Here is a 20,966-nt window from a genome sequence, read left to right as displayed (position 1 = left end):
TATCAGTCTGCGGTGACTAATCTAATTAAATTCAATGTTCATGCAGGATGATAAAATATAGTACAAAAATAGTACAAGAATACAATAAGTACAAATATTGAAAATTCTCATTAATTTTATGAGGTCAGCATGTAAGTGTAAATAATTGCTTATTAACTACTTAATAGTTACTTATTTATTTGGTAAATTATTAATTAATATTATACATGTAAATTCTATTAATTAACCATCTTTTTCTTTACTGTTGTCACGAATCCACCAGAGGTCGCCCTTCCATCGAATTGACACTACTGTTGCACATCACCCACGGACTACAATTCCCATCATCTATTGCACTAATGACACACACACAGCTGATTGCACTGATCACACGCTCACCTGAGAACTATTACACACACCATATAAAACACATTCAGCTCCTGATCTAGTGGCCGTGTATTGTTCTGCGTATAGCACTCCCCTAATGTTAGCTGCCTTACCGAGCCATTCTGTGTTTCTGTTTAGTTCCAGTATTGTTCTGTATTTATTACTCCACTAGTTTTAGCTGTGATACGGAACCCACTTAGTTGTCTTTGTCTTGCCTTTTCTGTTTACTCGTATTTTGATTCTTGCCCGTGTTTCCTGGATTTACCCTTTGTCTTTCCGTTTGGACTCTGTTTGCCCCTGCTTGGACTTTTGCTCGTGTTCTCGGATTACCCCCCTTGTCTAAACCCTTTGGATATTGTTCGCCTATCGACGACCCACGCATACCCTCGGAATACTCTTGTGTCTTGTCCTCAACATTTCTGTTAACTGATGTTTAACCCTTCCTGTGTTTTGACCACGTCTCTGTTTAATAAAAGCTTGCACATGGATCCATATGCCTCACGTCTCGTTGGCTCCGTTACAACTGTCAGTACTTCTTATTGTTGTAGTTGTTAGACAAAAATTGTTTTAGAGGAACTATAGAAATAGAAATTGTCACCCTGTAGGCAATGTTGCCAAGTACGCGCGTAATTGGGCTTATCTAACACTAACCATCAGCCCTATTGCACGCATGTGTATTTGCTGGCAGGGGAGAGACTACGAAATAGAGATATAGATTGATAAATAGAGAGGGCGAGAGTGTTTTAAAATGAGATGCAAATATTAAGCGAGAGAATATACAAAGAGAAAATTGCCTCCGTTCTCCTCCTGCATCTCGGTTCAGTATTTTATGTCTTTAAAACAGAATGCTTAATCAGTATCCAATATTTATTCTAAACAAGAGCATGGCACAGAAGCAGCTATTAAAAATTTCACCCAGGACTGAGGCCAATTAGGACTCTACAGCTCTTCCGACTGCATCACCAGACTGTATTACCATGGCAACAAGCCGGTACCAGGAGCCTGACAGATGAAGGAATGAATGTGACGGGCGGTGTCCCTCCACGGTGGGTTTAGATTACAGGGACCCCTGTCTCAAAATGTGATTTTTCATCTTTCAAAACAGAGCAAGGTGAACTTTGTGCCTGTGCAGAGTGTTCTGGAAAATTATTACAACAATCCGGTTTGAGTTTATTCAAATTAGTAATGGAAAATGATTAGCTTGACTCATTTAAGTTGCCTGACCTCACGTTTTGATTACACTGAATCATTCATGTTGTTTCAAATAGTCTTTGTGTACTTTTCATGTCTGTTGTGAACAATTTACTGGCAGATGAGTCAAGACAATTATGTTCCATAAACCAAGCCAACTATATCTAATGATTCATCTCAGATCAGTTTTGAACATGTTGTGAACAGAAAGTATCTATTAAAATGGTAAGAGCAAGAAGGATCATCCTCTCAATCTAATACATCACAGGAAATCAGTTTTATGAGTCACTATGAGAAATTTACCCCAAATTTTAGAAAGTTTGTAACTTTAGGTTTAGAGTTTCCATTTGATATTTTAAATCAATCGTAGAACTGCGGGACAGCACTATACACATACATACACTTTTTTGGACCTCGTAATGTTTCATTAAAATGTCATTACTAGACTTTCTAGTTAAACTGACAGACTATCTCTGGTGTATGCATGCAGAAGTGTCTGATATAACAAGAGCACCAAAACACTTTTGTGCATTGGTTTTAATAAATATATTTTGACCACTTAACTACATATTAGCCAAGGTTAGATTGACAGCTTAGCATTGTATATCATCTCATATACTTTACATACATTTCATACTTGAATATGCAAAATAACATCTTAATGAAACTGAAAAAGGTTATGTGTAGGGTTAGGGGATATGACATATCATTAGCTCAGTATTAAAAACAACAAAAGCCGATGGAAAGTCCCCAACGTGAAAGAAAAACAACTGTGCGTGTGTGTTTGTGTGTGTGTGTGTGTGCGTGTGTGTGCGTGTGCGTGTGTGTGTGGCAGACTCAGACACACACACACACACAGGGTTAAGATGACATCAACACCCTAGACTAAAAAAAAAAGAATAATTTTTAAAATAAATAAATATAAGAAAACACAAATCTGGCGAATAAACTGCAATTCGCATAAAAACTAAAATAAAAGAAACATTACATATTGGAGTTTGTTAAAGTGGTCTTACCTTGAAAAACCCTGTTGTTATTTCAGTGTACACTCATTGAGGACAGACATGCAGTTGTGCAGCACTGTTCTGCTTGAAACAACACAAAACAGACCTTTAAAAAATGAGTTAGAACAGTAGCAACCGTATCCTCACAAAGACATGCTCAGTGATGTAAGGCAGAATCCTCACCTCACAGATTTGCCTCCCTCCCTTCAGTCTTCTTTCTCTCTCTGCCTTCCCATCCCTTCTCTTCTCTTGTTCTCTCTCTCTCTCTCTCTCTGTCCCTTTCTCTTTCTTTCTATCTGTGCCTTAGCTTGGGGGCTGGTCATCTGATTGAGTCTGATTACCTCGCTACACGATGTCCAATCTGAGACCCTAAAAATAATGTCCCTGATGAAGACTTTCCTGAGGATAATGTGCACTATAGGGGAAAATGTGTGTGTACTTGGTTTGTGTGTGTGTTATTAAAGCCTACGGACCATCAGCATCAAGTTTACTAGCTGAGTACACTCCATGCATTAGCTCCTTCTTTCTCCCTGCCTCTATTTTACTTCCTTCCATGTCATTCTCTCTCTATTCACCTCGGGGCAGTTGCATGTCTTCAGAAGACACATCATGAGTGAGTGAAACCCAACAAACTTCGAGAGCTCCTCACAGAAGCCCAGACATTATCAATATTTTAACCCATTATAGTATTTAATTTAGGTTCATGTCTTATTGTGGATGCAAAATGTTTTCATAATCTTTCAAAAAAATGTAATCAATTGAAACAACCTCTGAAATGTTTTTCCTGTTTGGAGGTTTGGATATTCCACTTGTGACGCACAGGTTAAATGTTATCTATTCCATTCAGGCATTTTATACTACTCTTGGCTTCTCTTGGCCCACCACTTGGACACAGGTATGGACACTCCAAGACTAAATAAAGAATGACCACAGCCCACTGTACCATTTACAGAGGCTAAGGTTGTTGTATCTCGGAACAGTTCATGTGGTTATATGGTTTAGGAAATGAGATTATATTCTGCATACCAATGTATGAAACTGTATTAGCAGTTAAATTAAATATTGTAAAAGTTTTGGTAATAATAGCAGAATATAGCTGCAAAAAGCAATTCAGGGCCATTCACCGAAAGCACAGAAAACACAACAAATACAGAAAGAAATGCAAAGCAGGACTGTTATTTTATGCTCAGAACTATCTGAAGCTGCACCAAACAGGAACTGATTTTAAACAAAAATGTTAAGGATTTGTAGGAGAAGTAGCAAAAAAAAAATAGTTTTTCTGTATACTTAAAAGTAGTGGACGAGTAAAATGTTGGAAAATGACATGTGAGATATTCATCAGAATCAGCAATTAATATTTTTTTTACAAAGTTTTCAAAAGTTATAAGTGTTTTTGTTAAAGCCTTATATCTTCTGAATGGTAGTTGCCACTGTCTGTAAATGCCTCAGGTATCTTCGGGATATGCTGTCAATGAACCCCACCAAAGATCATGATTTTCTGGCAAACATTTCAAAAGTTTTTGACCCCTATTTTTAAAATAAGGGCTTCAAAAGCAATAACCATTGGAAAATTGAATTTTTGAACTGGTGGTGGCACTATAAAGTAGGTCCTAGAGAGCCCAAAGTTGGTCATGTTTTGTACTCTTCATTACAACCACTATAATTGTGCCATTTTTCATAATTTTTCTATGTACCTTTCATATAGCTGCCATTAAAGTGATAAGTTGACTTAACTTGAAAAAAAAATGAGGAAACCCATTACCTTAAAATTAAGTAACTAATAATTAAAAAAAAAAAAAAGTAAACTTGACAATTCACTTAACTTGTTTTTTTAAATTATTATTTGCTTAATTTTAATTTTAATTTTAATTTAATTTTAAGTCTGGAAGAATAATAAGACAACTAACCAAAACTTACATTACCTTCAGTGCTTGTTCCCTAATTACAGAACCACTGGTACATTAGACACACTCAAGGGTGAACTTGAGCCTCCATAGCTCCACTGGTCATTTTGGTATGGAACCCTATTTTTATGATCCAATCAAGGAAAAAATCACATCAGAAAAACATCAAGTCCTATCCTTTGTTTTTAAAAATATCCTGTTTCAACCAGAGACGTTACATTAGGGAAACTTTTTAAGTCAATAAAGACCTAAAATATGAATGTACATTTTTACATACACTAATATGTTTTTAATATTAAAGGCAAATTCATACATTTATAAATTAAAATGAATCCAGCCTAATAAATGCTTGAAAACTGTCCATTCCTGATAACTAATGCATTAGCTAATGTTTAACCTTTAAGCCAAGTACGCAAAGTCTTCATGAACACAGAATGTTTTAAAATAAATACAAGCAGCTGGACATTAACATGTGCAGAATTACATCTACTGTAAACAATAATTCATATAATTGCTTTTATAAAAAAAAAAATCCTAAAGACAATTGTCCATCATTAAAGACCGCCATGTTCGCATTGCTGAAACATTATTCTCTATTCTTCATGTTGCAGTGTGACAGATCATTGAAGCAAAAGATGTAACAGGTCCGTGTAGCTCACACCACAGTTTCTCTAGCTGGGTTTGAGCACTCATTCACTGATTGTTCCTTCCTTAATGTGTCTGATCGTACTGCAGGAGAATCCACTTCGAGAGACCCCATACTGGAGCAGGACTCCTCCAGTGATCTGTTTGTCTCAGCCTCCTCCACTTCCTCCAGGGGTTCCTGGAGGAACTGAGGCAGCATTAGATGTTCTTTCTTCAGGAGGCCTCGCTGATCATCAGCACTGCAGCACTGAGCTCGGTTTAACAACTCCACCAAACCTGAAAGTCCCAACACATTTAGATGAGCAGATTGGGTGAGGAAAAAGTGAAGAGAAATTAGATAATCATCATTTACCCTCCATGTCATAGGTTCTCCTCAATCCAGGGTTCTTCTGCCGGGCAGCTGATCTGGAAATCACTGGAGGGAACATGTTTGCATCCACAGCACCTCTCCGATCCTGGTGACAGATGCATAAGATGTTAGACCACAAAGAAGGACTGAATAATATCAAGATATTGAGTTCTGCTATCCTAAAGCAGTAGACTCACTTGTAATGAAGAAGTTGAGAAGTTCCCTTTGGGGCTGCTGGCCTGATCAACACCTGCTAGAGAGAATTCAATTTTCATCTTAGAGTGGGCTGTTTTAACAAGACTGATTCCAGGGAAGAAAATGAATCATCATTTCCCATTGTAAAAATATTGATAAATTCCATCTATATATCACATTTAATGTAATCAGGTCTAGTGTGGGACAGGTTTGGTGCTCTACAGAGCCCACAACAACAACATAAATGGAAGATGACGTTCTCCACAAAGGATGCCACTGAATCTCTCGCGCAGGGATTGGAACACAAATCATATGGATCACCGTCTATTTATTCAATCTCAAAAAAGAAAATTCCAAGGTTCTATCATCTATCTATCTATCTATCTATCTATCTATCTATCTATCTATCTATCTATCTATCTATCTATCTATCTATCTATCTATCTATCTATCTATCTATCTATCTATCTATCTATCTATCTATCTATCTATCTATGTCTGTTTATTTTATCAGTCCATCTGTCTGCCTGCCTGCCAGTCTATCTATCTAGCTGATGTGAAACCTGACAGATGTAGAATTTAAAATATAATTTTTACATACCTTTATCTAGAATTAGTGTCTTATTGGCCAGAGAGGTGACTACTGTGTTCATATTTATTATCTGTCCAGTTCCACTCTGAAAATAGAGAACAGAAATGATAAAACATGTTAGCACATGACTGACATAATGGCTGAATCAGATCAATGTAACTTATAATAGTATTTATTAATTAGAATTTATTAATTAGAAATAATTAGGTTACTTCGCATAGGAAAAACATGAGTGAGGGCCTTCAGTTCCCTTCCAGGAACTTCGAGCTGCGTCCAGAGACGCTTTGGGAACGCCTTCAGCGTGACCATGCTCTGAATATCAGGTGTAATCAGTCCGAAGGAGGGCGAGGCATCACGGGCGGGGTGACGTCACGACCAGGAAGCATAAAAGCACATGCGGCTGAACCGGCGTCAGCTTTTTGTCATTCAGCAAAGCGCTCTGTGTGTGTCAGTCTTATTTGGTGTTGTCTGTCTTTCAAAAAACAAAAAGATACCCAAATGCAAGTACGATCCCAGATCGCGTTTCAGGTTGTGTGTTCGTCCCTGCCCTCGCTATATTACGAGTGGGGACACACACGATCTGTGCGTGGTCTGCCTGGGTGCGGAGCATGCGGCATCGGCTCTCGAGGGAGCCGATTGTCCTCATTGCGAGCAGCTGTCGCTGCTTACACTCCGCACCCGGAGGGCTCTCTTCGAGGAAGGAGCCTTCACGAGCTCTCCACGCAGTGTTGGTCCCGTTTTTGCCGAGGCAGAGCAGCGGCTGCACTCGTGGGGCTCGCAGATCTGGCGCCCCGTCTCTCGGTTTGGAAGCGGTCTCTTCCCCCCCCCGAGACGAGGGCTCAACACTTCGTCTCTCTTCCTCCGAGGAGGTTGATGTGACGAGCGTTCACAAGGTTTTCGCCGCCTCGTTCGCCCCAGTATGAATAATTTAGGGGCGAAAGTTTCAGACCGCGTTTCAGGTCGTGTGTTCATCCTTGCCCTTGCTATATCACGAGTGGGGACACACACGATCTGTGCGTAGTCTGCCTGAGTGCGGAGCACGCGTAATCGGCTCTCGAGGGAGCTGGTTGCCCTCATTGCGAGCGGCTGCCGCTGTTAAAAAAAAAAAAAAGCTCCACACCCGGAGGGCTCTCTTCGAGGAGGGAGCCTTCACGAGCTCTCCTCGCGGTTTCGGTCCCGCTTCTGCCGAGGCAGAGCGGCGGCTGCACTCGTGGGGCTCGCAGGCTGATCTGGCTGGTGAGAGTGAGACGGGTATGTCCTTATCTCCTCCCGTATCCGCCAGATCTGCCGCCCCGTCTCTCGTTTGGAAGCGGTCTCTTCCCCCCGAGACGAGGGCTTGACGCTGCGTCTTTCTTCCTCCGAGGAGGTTGATGTGACGAGCGTTCACGAGGTTTCGTCGCCTCTTTCGCCAATATGAGGATCTTTTAGAGGTGGTTACTCGGGCAGTGGCCAAGCTTGACATCAGCTAGTCCCCCAAGAGAGCATCTGAGCTGCAGACTAGCCGTTTGGATAAGTGTTTTCGGCGCTCGCGGCCGCCACCTCTACACAGGAGCCTTCCGTTCTCCCCGATCTCCACACCGAGGTGTCGAGATCGTGGGTGAAACCTTTTTCGTCCCGACCATTCATTCCCTCCGCTGATTATTATGGCAGCGTTAGGGAATTGAATGAGCGCGGGTACAGGGCGATACCGCCGGTTGAGTAGACGCTTGCGAGTTATCTGTCTCCCTCGACGGCATTGTTTTTGAAGGCTCCTGCGCTGCCCACTAAGCCTCTGCGTACAAAATCTTTTTTAAGTGGGCAGAGGGTTTGCGGCAGGGGGCTGCTGGGCGGGCGCAGCGTCCTCCGCATACCAGCTCCTCGCGCATGGAAGCGCAAAAGGTCCTGACGGGCGAGCCCCAGGACCGTGAAGGGTGACAGCGGCTTACAACGCGGTACACGGTGACCGTCTCCCCCCGGTGCTCTCCGGGGACTTGTCTGCCAACCCTGCCATTGTTCCAGGGCGCAGCTGGTCCCAGCGAGTGTTCATCTCAGGTCTTTCCGCCTGTAAGCACAGCGGAGCCAAGAAACTCGCCTCAGCCGCCAGATCACACGTCTCCTCCCGGTGCGCCGCATGGAGACAGCAGTCTGGCCGCATCTCTTACACCAGAGGTCAGTCTCGAGAGACTGATTCCCTTAGTAGATCGTTTGGCAGCCTTGCAGTGACTGCTAAATGTGTCTCGTTGGGTCCTGCAAACCATAGCGAATGGATATCGCATTCAGTTCGGTGGGCCAACCCCGCCGTTCAACGGGGTTGTTGTGACTGCGGTCCGCCCCGAGCAGGCTCTGGTTCTGGAACAGGAAGTCGTTACTTTGCTGAGGAATGAAGCCATCGAGTTGGTTCCTCCTCAAGAAGTTCACACCGGCTTCTACAGCCGGTACTTCATTGTTCCAAAGAAGGATGGGGGGCTGAGGCCCATACTGGACTTGCGTCTGCTGAACCGCTCAGTCAGAAAACTGAAGTTCAAGATGCTCACTGTCAAGCAGGTCGTGTCTCAAATCAGGTCGAGGATTCTGGCTGTGGTTCTGGAGGCTCTGTGCAAGGCACCTTTCGAGCCTATTGAGGAGATAACTGATAGACTCCTCACCATCAAGACCGCTTTCTTGCTGGCTATCACCTCTCTGAGGAGGGTGAGTGACCTTCAGGCCCTGTCTACGGCCTCTATTGACTTTGCGCCCGGCATGGCGAAAGTATTTCTCTACCCCCGCGTGGGGTATGTACCTAAGGTCCCATCGGTCGTACCACAGCCAGTCGTACTCCAGGCCTTCTGTCCTCCTCCCTTCAGGGAGCCAGACCGGGAGAAGCACAACTGTATGTGTCCAGTGCGAGCACTGGGCACGTGCATCCACAGGACATCCCTGTGGAGGAAATGGGACCAACTGTTTGTGTGCTATGGTCCCCCTAGGAGGGGTATTCCTGCTACGAAGCCCACTCTTAGCAGGTGGATAGTGTATGCCATCTTTCTGGCATACGAGGCCTCTGAGCGTCCCCTGCCGCTGGGAGTCAGAGCGCACTCAACCCGAGGTGTGGCGGCCTCCAAGGCCCTCTGGGCAGGTGTCCCGGTTCAGGACATCTGCAACGCTGCTGGGTGGTCCACGCCCCTGACTTTCGCCAGGTTCTATAACCTCGACATCCGAGCCACTCCAGGCTCGTCCGTCCTATCGTCCTGACACCAGGCAGGGACTTGTCAGTCTGGCGGCGTTGGTGTCTCGCTCCCAAAGCGTCTCTGGACGCAGCTCAAAGTTCCTGGAAGGGAACGTCTCAGGTTACGTATGCAACCATGGTTCCCTGAAGGGAACGAGACGCTGCGTCCCTTAGCCACACTTCCGGCATCCCTGCCCGCGCTTGCTTCATGACTTGGAGCTGACGCCGGCTCCGCCGCACGTGCTTTTATGCTTCCTGGTCATGACGTCACCCCGCCCGTGACGCCTCGCCCTCCTTCGGACTGATTAGAACTGATATTCAGAGCATGGTCACGCTGAAGGCGTTCCCAAAGTGTCTCTGGACGCAGCGTCTCGTTCCCTTCAGGGAACCATGGTTACATAAGTAACCTGAGACGTTTTCTTGCTATTGGTGTGCAGGCTCTGTTCTCTTATTCTATTCTCTTTATTCTCATATTCTGAAAATAATTGTTTTGAACTGAGGTTAATATACATTACTATACTGAATACTATTCGCAATACACGACTTGAAGTACCGATCTGAATCAAACGATTTGTGATACGCGAACCGATTGGAGCTGCATTATACAGTTTTTCTCAATGGCTTTGGTGCATTTCTCAGATCAGAAATTAAATTTTCAAAACTACTTTTTCAACCTCCACATCATCTAGTCACTTGTGCACATCAAAAAAGCAGTTTCTCATTCTTTTGAACAAGTTGCGATTGCTTTGGTACACTCATGCAACTGATTATGTACATTTGTCTGTGGTTTCTTACATCAGTTGCTAATATCATGTTGCTCAATTATGTAGTTCTCTGTGCTATTGTCTTACCCCTCAAAACATCTAGTCATTAGTTAATCGTATAAGTCATAAAATGCAAAATGGTTGATCTAGTTGTCATAAACTGTCAGGCATATTTTCTGCACATTTCTGTTAGATTTTTTGTAAATTTGCCATGAATTGTGCAAGTGAACTTTCACTAATGAAGAGAATATAGATCAACCAATTATAAACCAGTTCTCTGAAATAGCTCAAAGGTGCATCTCATGAATCTTCAATTGGAAAGCATATATACATAGACAGAGGACAACAAAAGATTTACAAATTCTGTCAGTGGATGAGCATCCAGAAAACGATCAGGATCAACAGCTGAGAGGAAGAAGAGGAGTAAGTATGCGTGGTGGAAGGGTACAGAGGCAAAACAGAGGAAGAGGTCAAGGACAGAAGTGCATATCAGATGAAATAAGGGCCACTATTGTGGACCATGTTGTGAATCATGGCCTTACAAAGGCTGAAGGGTGCAGCTAAATATTGGGAGATCGAGCATATCCTCAATAATTCAAACATTTCGAAATGCTTTCAATCAGTATCCCACATACTTGTGTAAATTTGTACTTTTGAAATGAATATGGCATACATAAGAAGCACAGCCTTCTGCATTTCAGTACTGTAACTGTCCTCCAAACTGTTGCCATAGTTTACATCAGGTAATACTAACAGAGTGCACTGTTGTATTGACAAAATGACTAAGCATTTTGACAACTTGTTTGTGAACAATGACACAAGGACTTTTCATTCTGATGGCACTGATATGTTCAATTACATAAATACTTACTTTTGAGAGATGAACTAAAGATTTTAAGTAAGTTACAGGCTTTTGCAGGAAATCCATTGTGTGGTGCTGTTTGTGGTGCTGAATTGTTTTGAGAAATACACATGCAAATATTAAGGACGATTCGAGAAATGCACCAAAGCGACTGAGAAAAACTGTAAATGTATTGAGTTTTTCGGAGTTGTGTGCAGGGGCTTTGATGGACATAAAAACATTAAATGATTTGTTTAGTATTGGCACTGTCCTACTTTTGCAGCAGCAGTTTAATAACCAGAGAAACAAGAAAATCTGTGAATGTCTCCCTGCATGTTTGTGGTCCATCAGAAAAGGTCAAACTATTAGCTTTCAACAAAGAATGAAATGGTTGTTCCGGTCACTGTAGGCCTCTCCTCACCATGCTGACAATGGCGTCCTGTGATCTGAGGTGATATTTCTGAAGCATTGCCGTGAGGGCGTCCTGCAGGGTCTTATTGGACTTAACCACAACAGCCACCGTCTTTCCTGTGAAGGCTACCTTCACTCTGTACAAGAAACATAACACAAACACGTGCACACAACAGATTGTTTGGGTCCACTCAAAAATCATTTATCTACCCTCATGTGGTTCCAAAACTGTATGACTTCTTTCTTCTGTGCTCTGTATTGGTGAAGAATATTGGTAACTAAACAGTTTTTGTTTACATTCACGTTACATGTATGTGCACAAAAATACAATGGAAGTCAACAGGAACTGAAACGTTTTTAGCTATCAGCATTCTTCAAAATATCTTCTTTTGCGTACAGCAGCAGAAGTCATACAGGTTTGAAACAACGGTAAATGATGACAAAAGTTTGGGTGGACTCTCCCTTTAGCAGGTTTTTGTGCAGAAAATTATATTTTTATTTTAAAATGTGTTTATTTTTTTCTCTAGCACTCACGCAAATGTGACCCTCAGTTCCAAAAACACCTGCTGGTCCTTCAGCACAGAGCTGTCCTGGTCCAGTGATAGGGGTTGCTATACATAACATCCAATGGGAGATCACAATAAAAAATGAACACATAATAAAATAAAATCAAAATTTTAGATTTGAAAATAAATTCATATATAGGCATAATTTTTATATGTCTATATAAAACATTATATAACAAGGTTTAAGTTCAAAATAAAATTAAGCAAATGTGTCCAAATTCTGACTGGTTATGCACATGGTAAATGTTTCACACTACTTACTTTGTCTTTGCCATGTAGATAAATAATGATGTCTGACAGAGGAAGGCCTCTTTTTTCACACAAGCCAGTGAGCATGTTGCGAATGGTGACACCAGGTCGGGCTGGGGTCAGAGAAGCTGTACCATCAGGCAGGAAGACACAGCAGTACTTATCTACCCTTCCGTCTGCAGAGCGTGCCACTAATTTCTCAACCTGCAACAACAGTATTGAGATGAGCTGATACTGATATGGCATAATATAATACTGGTATTAGTAGACTTTGTGGCAAGTTACCTCCGAACTCTTCACAAGTCCAGTCTTGAAGCTGATAGGTGATTCTGGAAACGGCAGAGAACAGAGAATTTATTAGACGGTCTAAATGCCTCTTCTTAGTTCCATTTGTCCCATATTGACATCATAAATTCACCTCCCCAGGACCCCCTCTTCTCTTTGCGCTTGTCCTTTCCTATCATGCCTTGCAGATTGACTTTCCTCCTCTCTACCACGTCATCACCATCTGCTGTTCCTAGCTTCAACTTTAACCTCTGGAAAACAACAAACTCATATGAGTATTTTAATTAGGATAAAACATTTATAATTTGCATATTTTGAAAACTTCATACCTCCTTAGTTCTATCGAATTTGACTTGCTCTTTGGGTGAATTGCTGCTGGTGGGTTTTGTTGCTGTGATGGGTCTGCCACGAGAGTCCAGCCCTGGCAGAGGCCTGCCCTCCACATTAGCTAGCATGCAGCTCTGATAGAGCTGTGAGCGCACAAAACGAGTATAGCTGTCAAACTTCATCAGTTTGAAGATCTGGAAGGGGGGAGAGGCAAAGGAGAGGATAGGATAGGTAAGGACACTTCTGTTCAAGAAGGAGTCAAAGGAGGGTAGGCTCTTGATTTGATTGCTTTTAGTCGCTCTGGATAATTGAGTCATGATTGCTGTCTGTTCTTAAACTAAAGTGGTTTGACTCACCCCATATGACACAACAAAAATGTCTTTGTCACTTTTTATTATATAATGGAAAAATATTTTCAGCATAACACATATCTTCTTTATTAAACCTCACAAAAGAGCATAGACTTTTAGGTTTTTCACAGACATATGGTTTTTGGTCCTTTTTCACTTGTTTGAGCAATGCAAAAATCTCCTGTCTTGTTGAAAGCATTTGAAATTGATTGAAAAAGATACTTAAGATGGTGCCTGCTTGCTGTGAAGACAACTTTGATGATTATAATGGGAATGCTCTAGTTTTTCTAATCACGTCATGTACATAGAGCATTTTAAATTGGGATGCACTGTCATGACCAGGGCTCCTAAATATTAATATAAATATTGATTGATTGATTGATTGGTTGATTGATTGATTCATTCATTGATTCATTGATTCATTGATTCATTGATTCATTGATTGATTGGTTGGTTGAGGTACACTATATTGCCAATAGTATTGGGACACCCCCTTCTAATGAACAGGTTTGACTACTTTAGTAATTTCTATGAGTACAAATCTTAATGTTTAAGCATACAATGATATTCTAGGGTATTGTGTGATTCTAATTGTATAGCAACAGTTTGGAATGGACTCTTTTCTATTAAAACATGTTATATATTCTGTTTATAAGGCAACGTTCAAAAAGAAAGGATTGATTGAGTCAGTGTGGAAGAACTTGACTGGTCTGCAGAAAGCCAAGTCCTAATCCCAGCTGAACACCTCTGGTGTGACTTTATATGCAGACCTTGAGCCTAAAACTCATCACTCATCAATAGTATTGTGTGCAATGAGAATTTTTAGCCCTCTTCCTCCCTAGCACCACTTGTCTACATCTTCTACGGGGTTCTCTCTTTTGTACCTTGCAGCTTCAGCAGCATGTATCATAATTTCTGTGATTCTAAGCAGTAAGCCTTCACTCATGACAGCAGCAGTGTAGCAGATCTAGTTCACCAAGAGCAATCCTACCTACACAACATACTTATAGTTAAAATGCTGTAAAAATCTATTTTGAGAGTTGTCATGATTGAAAGTTTTATAAAACAAGATAAAACCTATAGAGTAAGACAAAAAATAATAGCTCATATAAGATCAGAACATTATATATATAACTTTAGCAAATATTAAAATTATTTTTTTTTATTTAATTTAGCATTAACATCTTGAAACAGTGGTTGAGAACCCTGCGTTAGGGTCTAACATCACATACCTGTTGTTGGGCTTTTTGAAAGATGTCAGGATGAGGATTTTGTACATCTTTCTCCTCGACTCGTACCCTGTCATCTATGTTGATGGGAGATGTTGCATTGATGGACAGGAAAGTGTTATAAATTGAAGATGCCTCTTTCTTAAGCTAGTGTAAGAAAACATACATAATATTTATGTTATTTGTATGAATTAATAAAAAGAAACAATGATAACATAGTGGATAGATATAAAATACTGATATGTACCTGCTCAGTTTGATGGACAAGTATCTTGCGAAACTTTTCACATGCCAGCCAGAACAAGATGTTCTCAGCACTGACCTCAGATTTCAGAAATCCCTGTGGTGAATACAGACAAAATTTTAATTTTGGGACACACTGTCTCTTTACCACTAAGAATACGCTTCAAATCTAGATGAACTGCATGTATTGGTGGGCATATACACATGATAATTACCATCACCTGTATTTTTATTAAAAACAAGGCAACAATTTAATTTCTGGTTCTAGCTGGCATCTCTGCTGGCCACTAAATGAAGAATTCACAGAGGTTTATCCATCTCAGAGCTCTCTCACCTAAACGCCTGAATGTTTCATTTCCCCCACAAACTCTCTTCCAGCTCCTCCTTTGAAACATTCTCCACATCTCCTCATTTCCCTATAATTACAGTGACTCATACCGTGGGCTGTTTTCCTCCTCACCTCCTTCCTCATTTCACAATGAATTGGGGTTGAAATGCTTGCTCTGCATGGTTGGTAAACAAATGAGAGTGCAGAGCAACATGGCAGCAGCTCTCAGCGGCACTCTGTTTATTAAGTACAGAACTGTATGACGTGTACACTTAGAAACTAGAAGAAAAGGTTTATTTCTAGGTCACCACTTCTGCTTTTGTCTGCTGAGTAATAGATGTTGGAAAACCAGCAAGCAGTGTTTTGAAATCTGATATTTATTTTTTAATCAATTGCAAGATTTGTGAAGTTACTTGTAGCAGCAGTGGTATATCAACATTGAATTGTTCCAGTTGCTTTTGGGGGAGCTTTTTTTGTATTAAAAAGGACTAAATTAATGCATAAAATTGACAATCTTAGACATTATACATAGTTCATTCCAGCATCCATCCTACCCAGTTAACTCAAGTGCTATGAGAAGAGCGATTTGTAAAATAATCATTCACAGTAAACAAATCAATATTTTCCCTTAAAGCCCATTGATGTGTCAATAAAAATTCATTCTCACTGCTGTGGCTATACGAATAGTGGTGCTTTACTCACCGTGAAGTAGCGTACGCCCATTGGGTCCTCCAGGAGCCTCTCAAAGCTGACGGCCCAGCTGGCCACCTGACCCACCCCTCTGCTCCCTTCTCTGGGCACGGTGGGCAGACTGGTGTTACTGCTGGAGTACTGTGATACTGACCGATCATCTGTTTCCAGTACATTCAGTTCTATCACCCATGAGACAAATAGGATGTTAAAGAGCATTTATTATTAAATAAATACATTTGCAGAAAATATAATGTTATATGTTAAAAAAATAAAAAGCCACCAAAACCATACACTTTTATCATTGTTCCTAATTTGTTAGTTTTTAATAAATCCATGTCAGAGGATTGATCGGAGCATTTTGTTTTGTAAACGAGGCACAGTGTCATGGAGAATTCAGAAAGAAACATTTGTTGAAATGGGAAGCTGTACTAGATCTGACTGCAGCTGCATACCATAAGTAAATGATTTCATAATTCTTTATCTGGAAATAACCATTTTATTTTGATTATGTCAACACACATTCAGTAGCGATGGGGTATTGTTAGAGTTTCCTATGCAATGACGTTAGCCAATTATAACAGTGGCCGATTATGCCCCTTAAAACAGGTCATTTTAGAGAGAGGGTCAGAATGAGGGTTGAAAGTAGGCAATAATTTTTTCTTCTTTCATTTTATTTTTTTGTGCAATAAAAAAAAAAACTTTATTAATGTTATAAGTGAACCTCAAGGAATATATTAAAATAATTTTACAAATCCATGTCATGACCCCTTTAATACTTTAAATGTACATATTAGTGCCTCAAGTGTACATATCAGTACCAAAATGGTACATATTTGTACCTTTTGAAAGGGTACCTGTCAGGGTTCTGTTACTTCGGTCTAGTTTATTCATGGTTTTGCGACAGAGCCCTGACACTCCCTTCTTGTCTTGTTTTCTGGTGAGTGTGCGGCTCCGTGTGTGCTCGGGCCTCGCGCTCTCTTGTCTGCGTGCTCTGTTTCATGTTGGGGCGTGGTGTTCGGATCCCAGCACTCCTGTCTTGTTCAGGCTCAGTTCTGGTTTCGGGTCGGGGTTCGGACACTCACGCTCCAGGTTTCTTCTTGCTGTGGGAGCGTGCGTTTTTCGAGTTCGCTCTGGCCGTGCGCTCCTCTGTCCGTGTGTTTTGTTGCACGCAGCTCGTTCTTTGGCTGCGTGTTTTGTCTTGTCCTGCCTTGCCAGTCTGTTTTCCCCTACAGGGTAGTTTTTGTTGTTTATTAAATTTTTGTATTAATAAAGCCCTTTTTGCCTCCTGCAATTGAGTCCTCGCTCTATCCCTTCACCCACACCTGACAGGTACCATCCCAGTGACATCTTTTGTGCCTCTTTTCTGCAATGAAATAATGGTGTGTTTCTTATTATGGTTGTTATGTTTACATTGTTTCTAGGGTAACCATTTTCATCATTTATGGTCATTAGATGAATAAATGATGTATCAGATGAACTGCCAGCTGGTGATTGACCTGGTAGGCCTTGATCAAGATGACAAGAGGACAAGTAACAACTCGGCTACAATCTTCCAAAAACTTTAAATCTTGATCAGCTAATATTAAGCAGTTTTCTAACAGGGACAAAAACAACTAAATTTGAACAGATTCCAACTTCCGAGAAAAAAAAAAACTAAATGTAATATTTTTTTATATGCATGCTATAAACTTGAAATCACAAAAAAAAATAAAAACTATCTGTGGATCTGTCCCACTTTATCTGAAAAATTATATTACACTAAATGTGACCCAGGACCACAAAACCAGTCATAAGGGTCAATTTTTTGAAATTGAGATTTCTGCATCATCCGAAAGCTGACTAAATAAGCTTTCCATTGATGTATGGTTTGTTAGGATATAACAATATTTGGCTGAGATACAACTATTTGAAATCCCTAGAATCTGAGGGTGCAAAAAAATCTAAATACTGAGAAAAAAAATTTAAAGTTAAAGTTTTTATATATTTACGGTAGGAAATTTGCAATATATCTTCATGGAACATGATCTTTATTTAATATTACAAGGATTTTTGGCATGAAAGAAAAGTCGATAATTTTGACCCATACAATGTACAATGTTTTGTTTTGTTTTTTCACATATGGCTTTTGCTACAAATATACCCGTGCTACTTATGACTGGTTTTGTGGTTCAGGGTCACATATGGTTTTGATATGTTCACATTTAGGAGGGTTTTGCTTTTAATATGAGTATGAAGGTTTTATCAGTGCTGAAAATGTGCCAATTTTTACACAATTCATCTTATTTTAGGCTCTAATAACTGAGCTTTTCTATTTGAATGTAATGTCAAATCAAAAGCACTTCATATAATACAGTGAAAAAAAAAACAATGTCAGTCAGTGAATCTCAATGTTTTGTCAATGGGCGCATGAGCTAATTTAGCCCTGTTTTGTCCTCCTCAGGCTGTGGGAATGTGTGAGACATGCTAAATAATCAGCTCATCAATCTGACACTTCTTTTTCTGTACTATTAATGTGTGTGCACTGCTAAACTGTCTCATCGGGGTAAATGCAACCGAAAAAACTGTTAATGACACTTTCTACAGCTCTCTTCCGTTATTCCGGCACTTCACTTGTCACTTGTTTTTGTGGCACTGAAATGCAGTAGAGGAATTTCCCAAGCATGATTTAGAGTCACACAGATGACTAGCATCAGGCACTTGATGATTATACTGGTGCTATCGATGATTGTCCTCACTTCCAGACAGTCACATGACTTTCTATACCTCTCTGTCTGTCTGCCTGCCTGCCTGTTTTTTTTCTCTCCCGGTCTCATTATGAAACTTGAACAGAGAGAGGAAACTGATGTGGTTACACCTGCCTCCCAAAACCGGATGTAAACAGGTCAATGGTATAGTTCTAAACCTAGTTGTTTGACTGCAACAGCCATGTGGATAAAGTATGAAAACACAGTTTTCCCCTGATGCCTTTGAAGATACATAATGGAGGAATCCATCTCCCCTTTAAAAACCATTATTAATGCATAACTCACCTCCATCTGAAACAGCCAGGTTCTGTGGGAAAAATGAAATAATATTGATCAGAGTTGTAATAAAGTAGGCTAATCAAAAATATATATGTTGGATCATGGCGTATAGTCATCTGTGGCATTTTAGACTCATTTGAAGCACATTTCTTTGGAAATTAATGTCATTTGATTCAGTGCCTGCAGGCGATTGAGACAGAAAGAGCTCTCTGCTCACAGTGTGACACACAATTGGAGTCTGAGACAAAATGGCTGCTCATTTTCCCACCAAATTGCATATTAACTGATATTATTGTTCTCTGATCTTCTCATTCACAGAGGGTAATGTAGTAGAGCTGATATCTTCAATGATCTGCAGGAAAGAATCAAGCAGAAGTGCCAAAAAAGACTTTTTAAAACTATTATTTTTCACCCTGAATGAAAGAAAGTAGTTGCAACTCTACATTAGCTTGTTCGACGCCACTTTTAGCCTGACCTGATAAGGTTAAAAAATAGTCAGCTCATTGTTACCAAGCGCATTTTCATTATCATATTCATATTTTGTGGCAGTTCTCTGTTTGCACACACAAACTAACACCTTTACAGTGTCACGCCCTCTGAACATACCTTAAATCCATTGGATATCCCAATGTTGTTCCCTTTCAGAGACATATCCTTTGATTCTCATGTACTTTAGATTATTAATGAGTGCATGTGTGAGTTGTTTCTGATGTGCGTATGAGATGTGCTCTGAGCACAATATAACTTCCTGCTTGAACAGGAAGTCTTACCATGGTAACATGCCGCAAGAGGAAGTGTGGGCATGTTTCAGACAGAGCTCTTTTTTGAACATTTCTACAGTGAAACCATGGCTGCAGTTTTTCCATCATTACATAATGAATGAAGTAATTTTTGTAGAAGAATGGTCATTGAAAAGAAATGATCGTGTATTCGTGACATTTAACATTTGTTGTATTGTTATTGAAATGTTTTTGCAGAATTCCTGTCACATTTTGATTAGATTAAAAAAAAATTATCGTTCAAGCAATCATGACTAAAATACCGCTGCACTTCTCTTGGTTAATGTCAATCAAGTTGCTATCGAACACAGTCAAGTCTGTCATTTTGAGATGATTCAAGCCAACATTTGAAAGTCATTACTAGAATTTCAGCTAATGGCTAGCATGGCAAGAACTCCATGTGCTTGGCAACAGTAGAGAGATGAGGAAATGAGGGCTCTTCTGAAATTACTCAAAGGTTTTACCTTGTTGAGGGTGCGTGGGTGACTGTCTGACAGGGTGTTGTGTCTCCCAAGAGTCCTTCGAAAAGAGTTGCGTCGAGCAAGAATTGAGAACCCTCTAGTGATTTCATTGAAACTCAAGGTCCTCTGATTCAAAATTCACACACAAAAAATCTCATCATATTGGGGTGAATTCAAGTAAATCTCACAATATTAGTTTTAACAGTATTACGGTATTATAGATATTATAATTAGGAAGATATTTTATATGTGTGTGTGTGTGTGTGTGTGTGCATGTGTGTGTGTGTGAGTGTGCATGTGTGCATGTCTGTGTATGTCTGTCTGTCTGTGTGTGTGTGTGTGTGTGTGTGTGTGTGTGTGTGTGTGTGTGTGTGTGTGTGTGTGCACCTGGTATTCATCACGTCCTGGGGACCAAATGTCCCCACAAGGATAGTAATACCAGTAAATCTTAATCTTGTGGGGACATTTTTTGGTCCCCATGAGGAAACAAGCTTATAAATCATACAGCATAAAGTTTTTTGAAAATCTAAAAATGCAGCATGTTTCCTGTGAGGGCTAAGTTTAGGTGTAGGGTTGGTGTAGGGCAATAGCACATACAGATTGTACAGTATAAAAACCATTACGCCTATGGGATGTCCCCATAAAACATGGAAACCCAACATGTGTGTGTGTGTGTGTGTGTGTGTGTGTGTGTGTGTGTGTGTGTGTGTGTGAAATATAAAAATTTGGCGATTTTTCATTATTTCTATGGTTCTGACAGACATAAATACTAATAAGTCAAAAAATATAAAATATAAATATTATATTATATTATATTATTCTACAATATTTCACATCATAGTGCTCCATCCATATCCTCACACAAACAATAAATCATTTTAATTTATTTATTTCATGAATGACTTTTATGAAAAAGTAGATTTACCACCAAGTCAATCGTACAGTTTCATTGGGTCAACACACATTCAGTTATTTCAGTTTTGCCCATGC

At 40.4% G+C, this 20,966-nt stretch overlaps 1 protein-coding gene across 5 annotated transcripts; it reads right to left on the bottom strand.

Moving 5' to 3' along the window:
• Positions 1 to 4,630: 4,630 nt before the first annotated feature.
• On the bottom strand, positions 4,631 to 19,496 carry LOC306862589 (regulator of G-protein signaling 14-like). Of its 5 annotated transcripts, none has more exons than XM_079405476.1 (15): positions 19,343 to 19,494; positions 18,743 to 18,764; positions 15,723 to 15,892; positions 14,697 to 14,789; positions 14,453 to 14,596; positions 12,873 to 13,064; positions 12,677 to 12,794; positions 12,544 to 12,587; positions 12,271 to 12,462; positions 11,978 to 12,054; positions 11,454 to 11,580; positions 6,256 to 6,331; positions 5,657 to 5,712; positions 5,463 to 5,565; positions 4,631 to 5,386 (listed from the first exon to the last, which is right to left on the bottom strand). In XM_079405476.1, the coding sequence occupies exons 1-15, from the start codon at positions 19,385 to 19,387 to the stop codon at positions 5,121 to 5,123; spliced, it is 1,725 nt and encodes a 574-aa protein (XP_079261602.1). In that variant the 5' UTR covers positions 19,388 to 19,494; the 3' UTR covers positions 4,631 to 5,120. The 5 variants fall into 5 exon arrangements, with proteins under 5 accessions (XP_079261602.1, XP_079261603.1, XP_079261606.1 ...); XM_079405477.1 differs by having other exon boundaries at positions 5,657 to 5,709; XM_079405480.1 differs by having other exon boundaries at positions 5,657 to 5,709; positions 18,743 to 19,088; positions 19,343 to 19,455.
• Between the last annotated feature and the right edge of the window lie 1,470 nt (positions 19,497 to 20,966).

Source organism: Barbus barbus, assembly GCF_936440315.1.
Source record: "Barbus barbus genome assembly, chromosome: 43".
NCBI classification, from domain to species: domain Eukaryota; kingdom Metazoa; phylum Chordata; class Actinopteri; order Cypriniformes; family Cyprinidae; genus Barbus; species Barbus barbus.
This window is presented reverse-complemented; position numbering and strand designations above follow the sequence as displayed.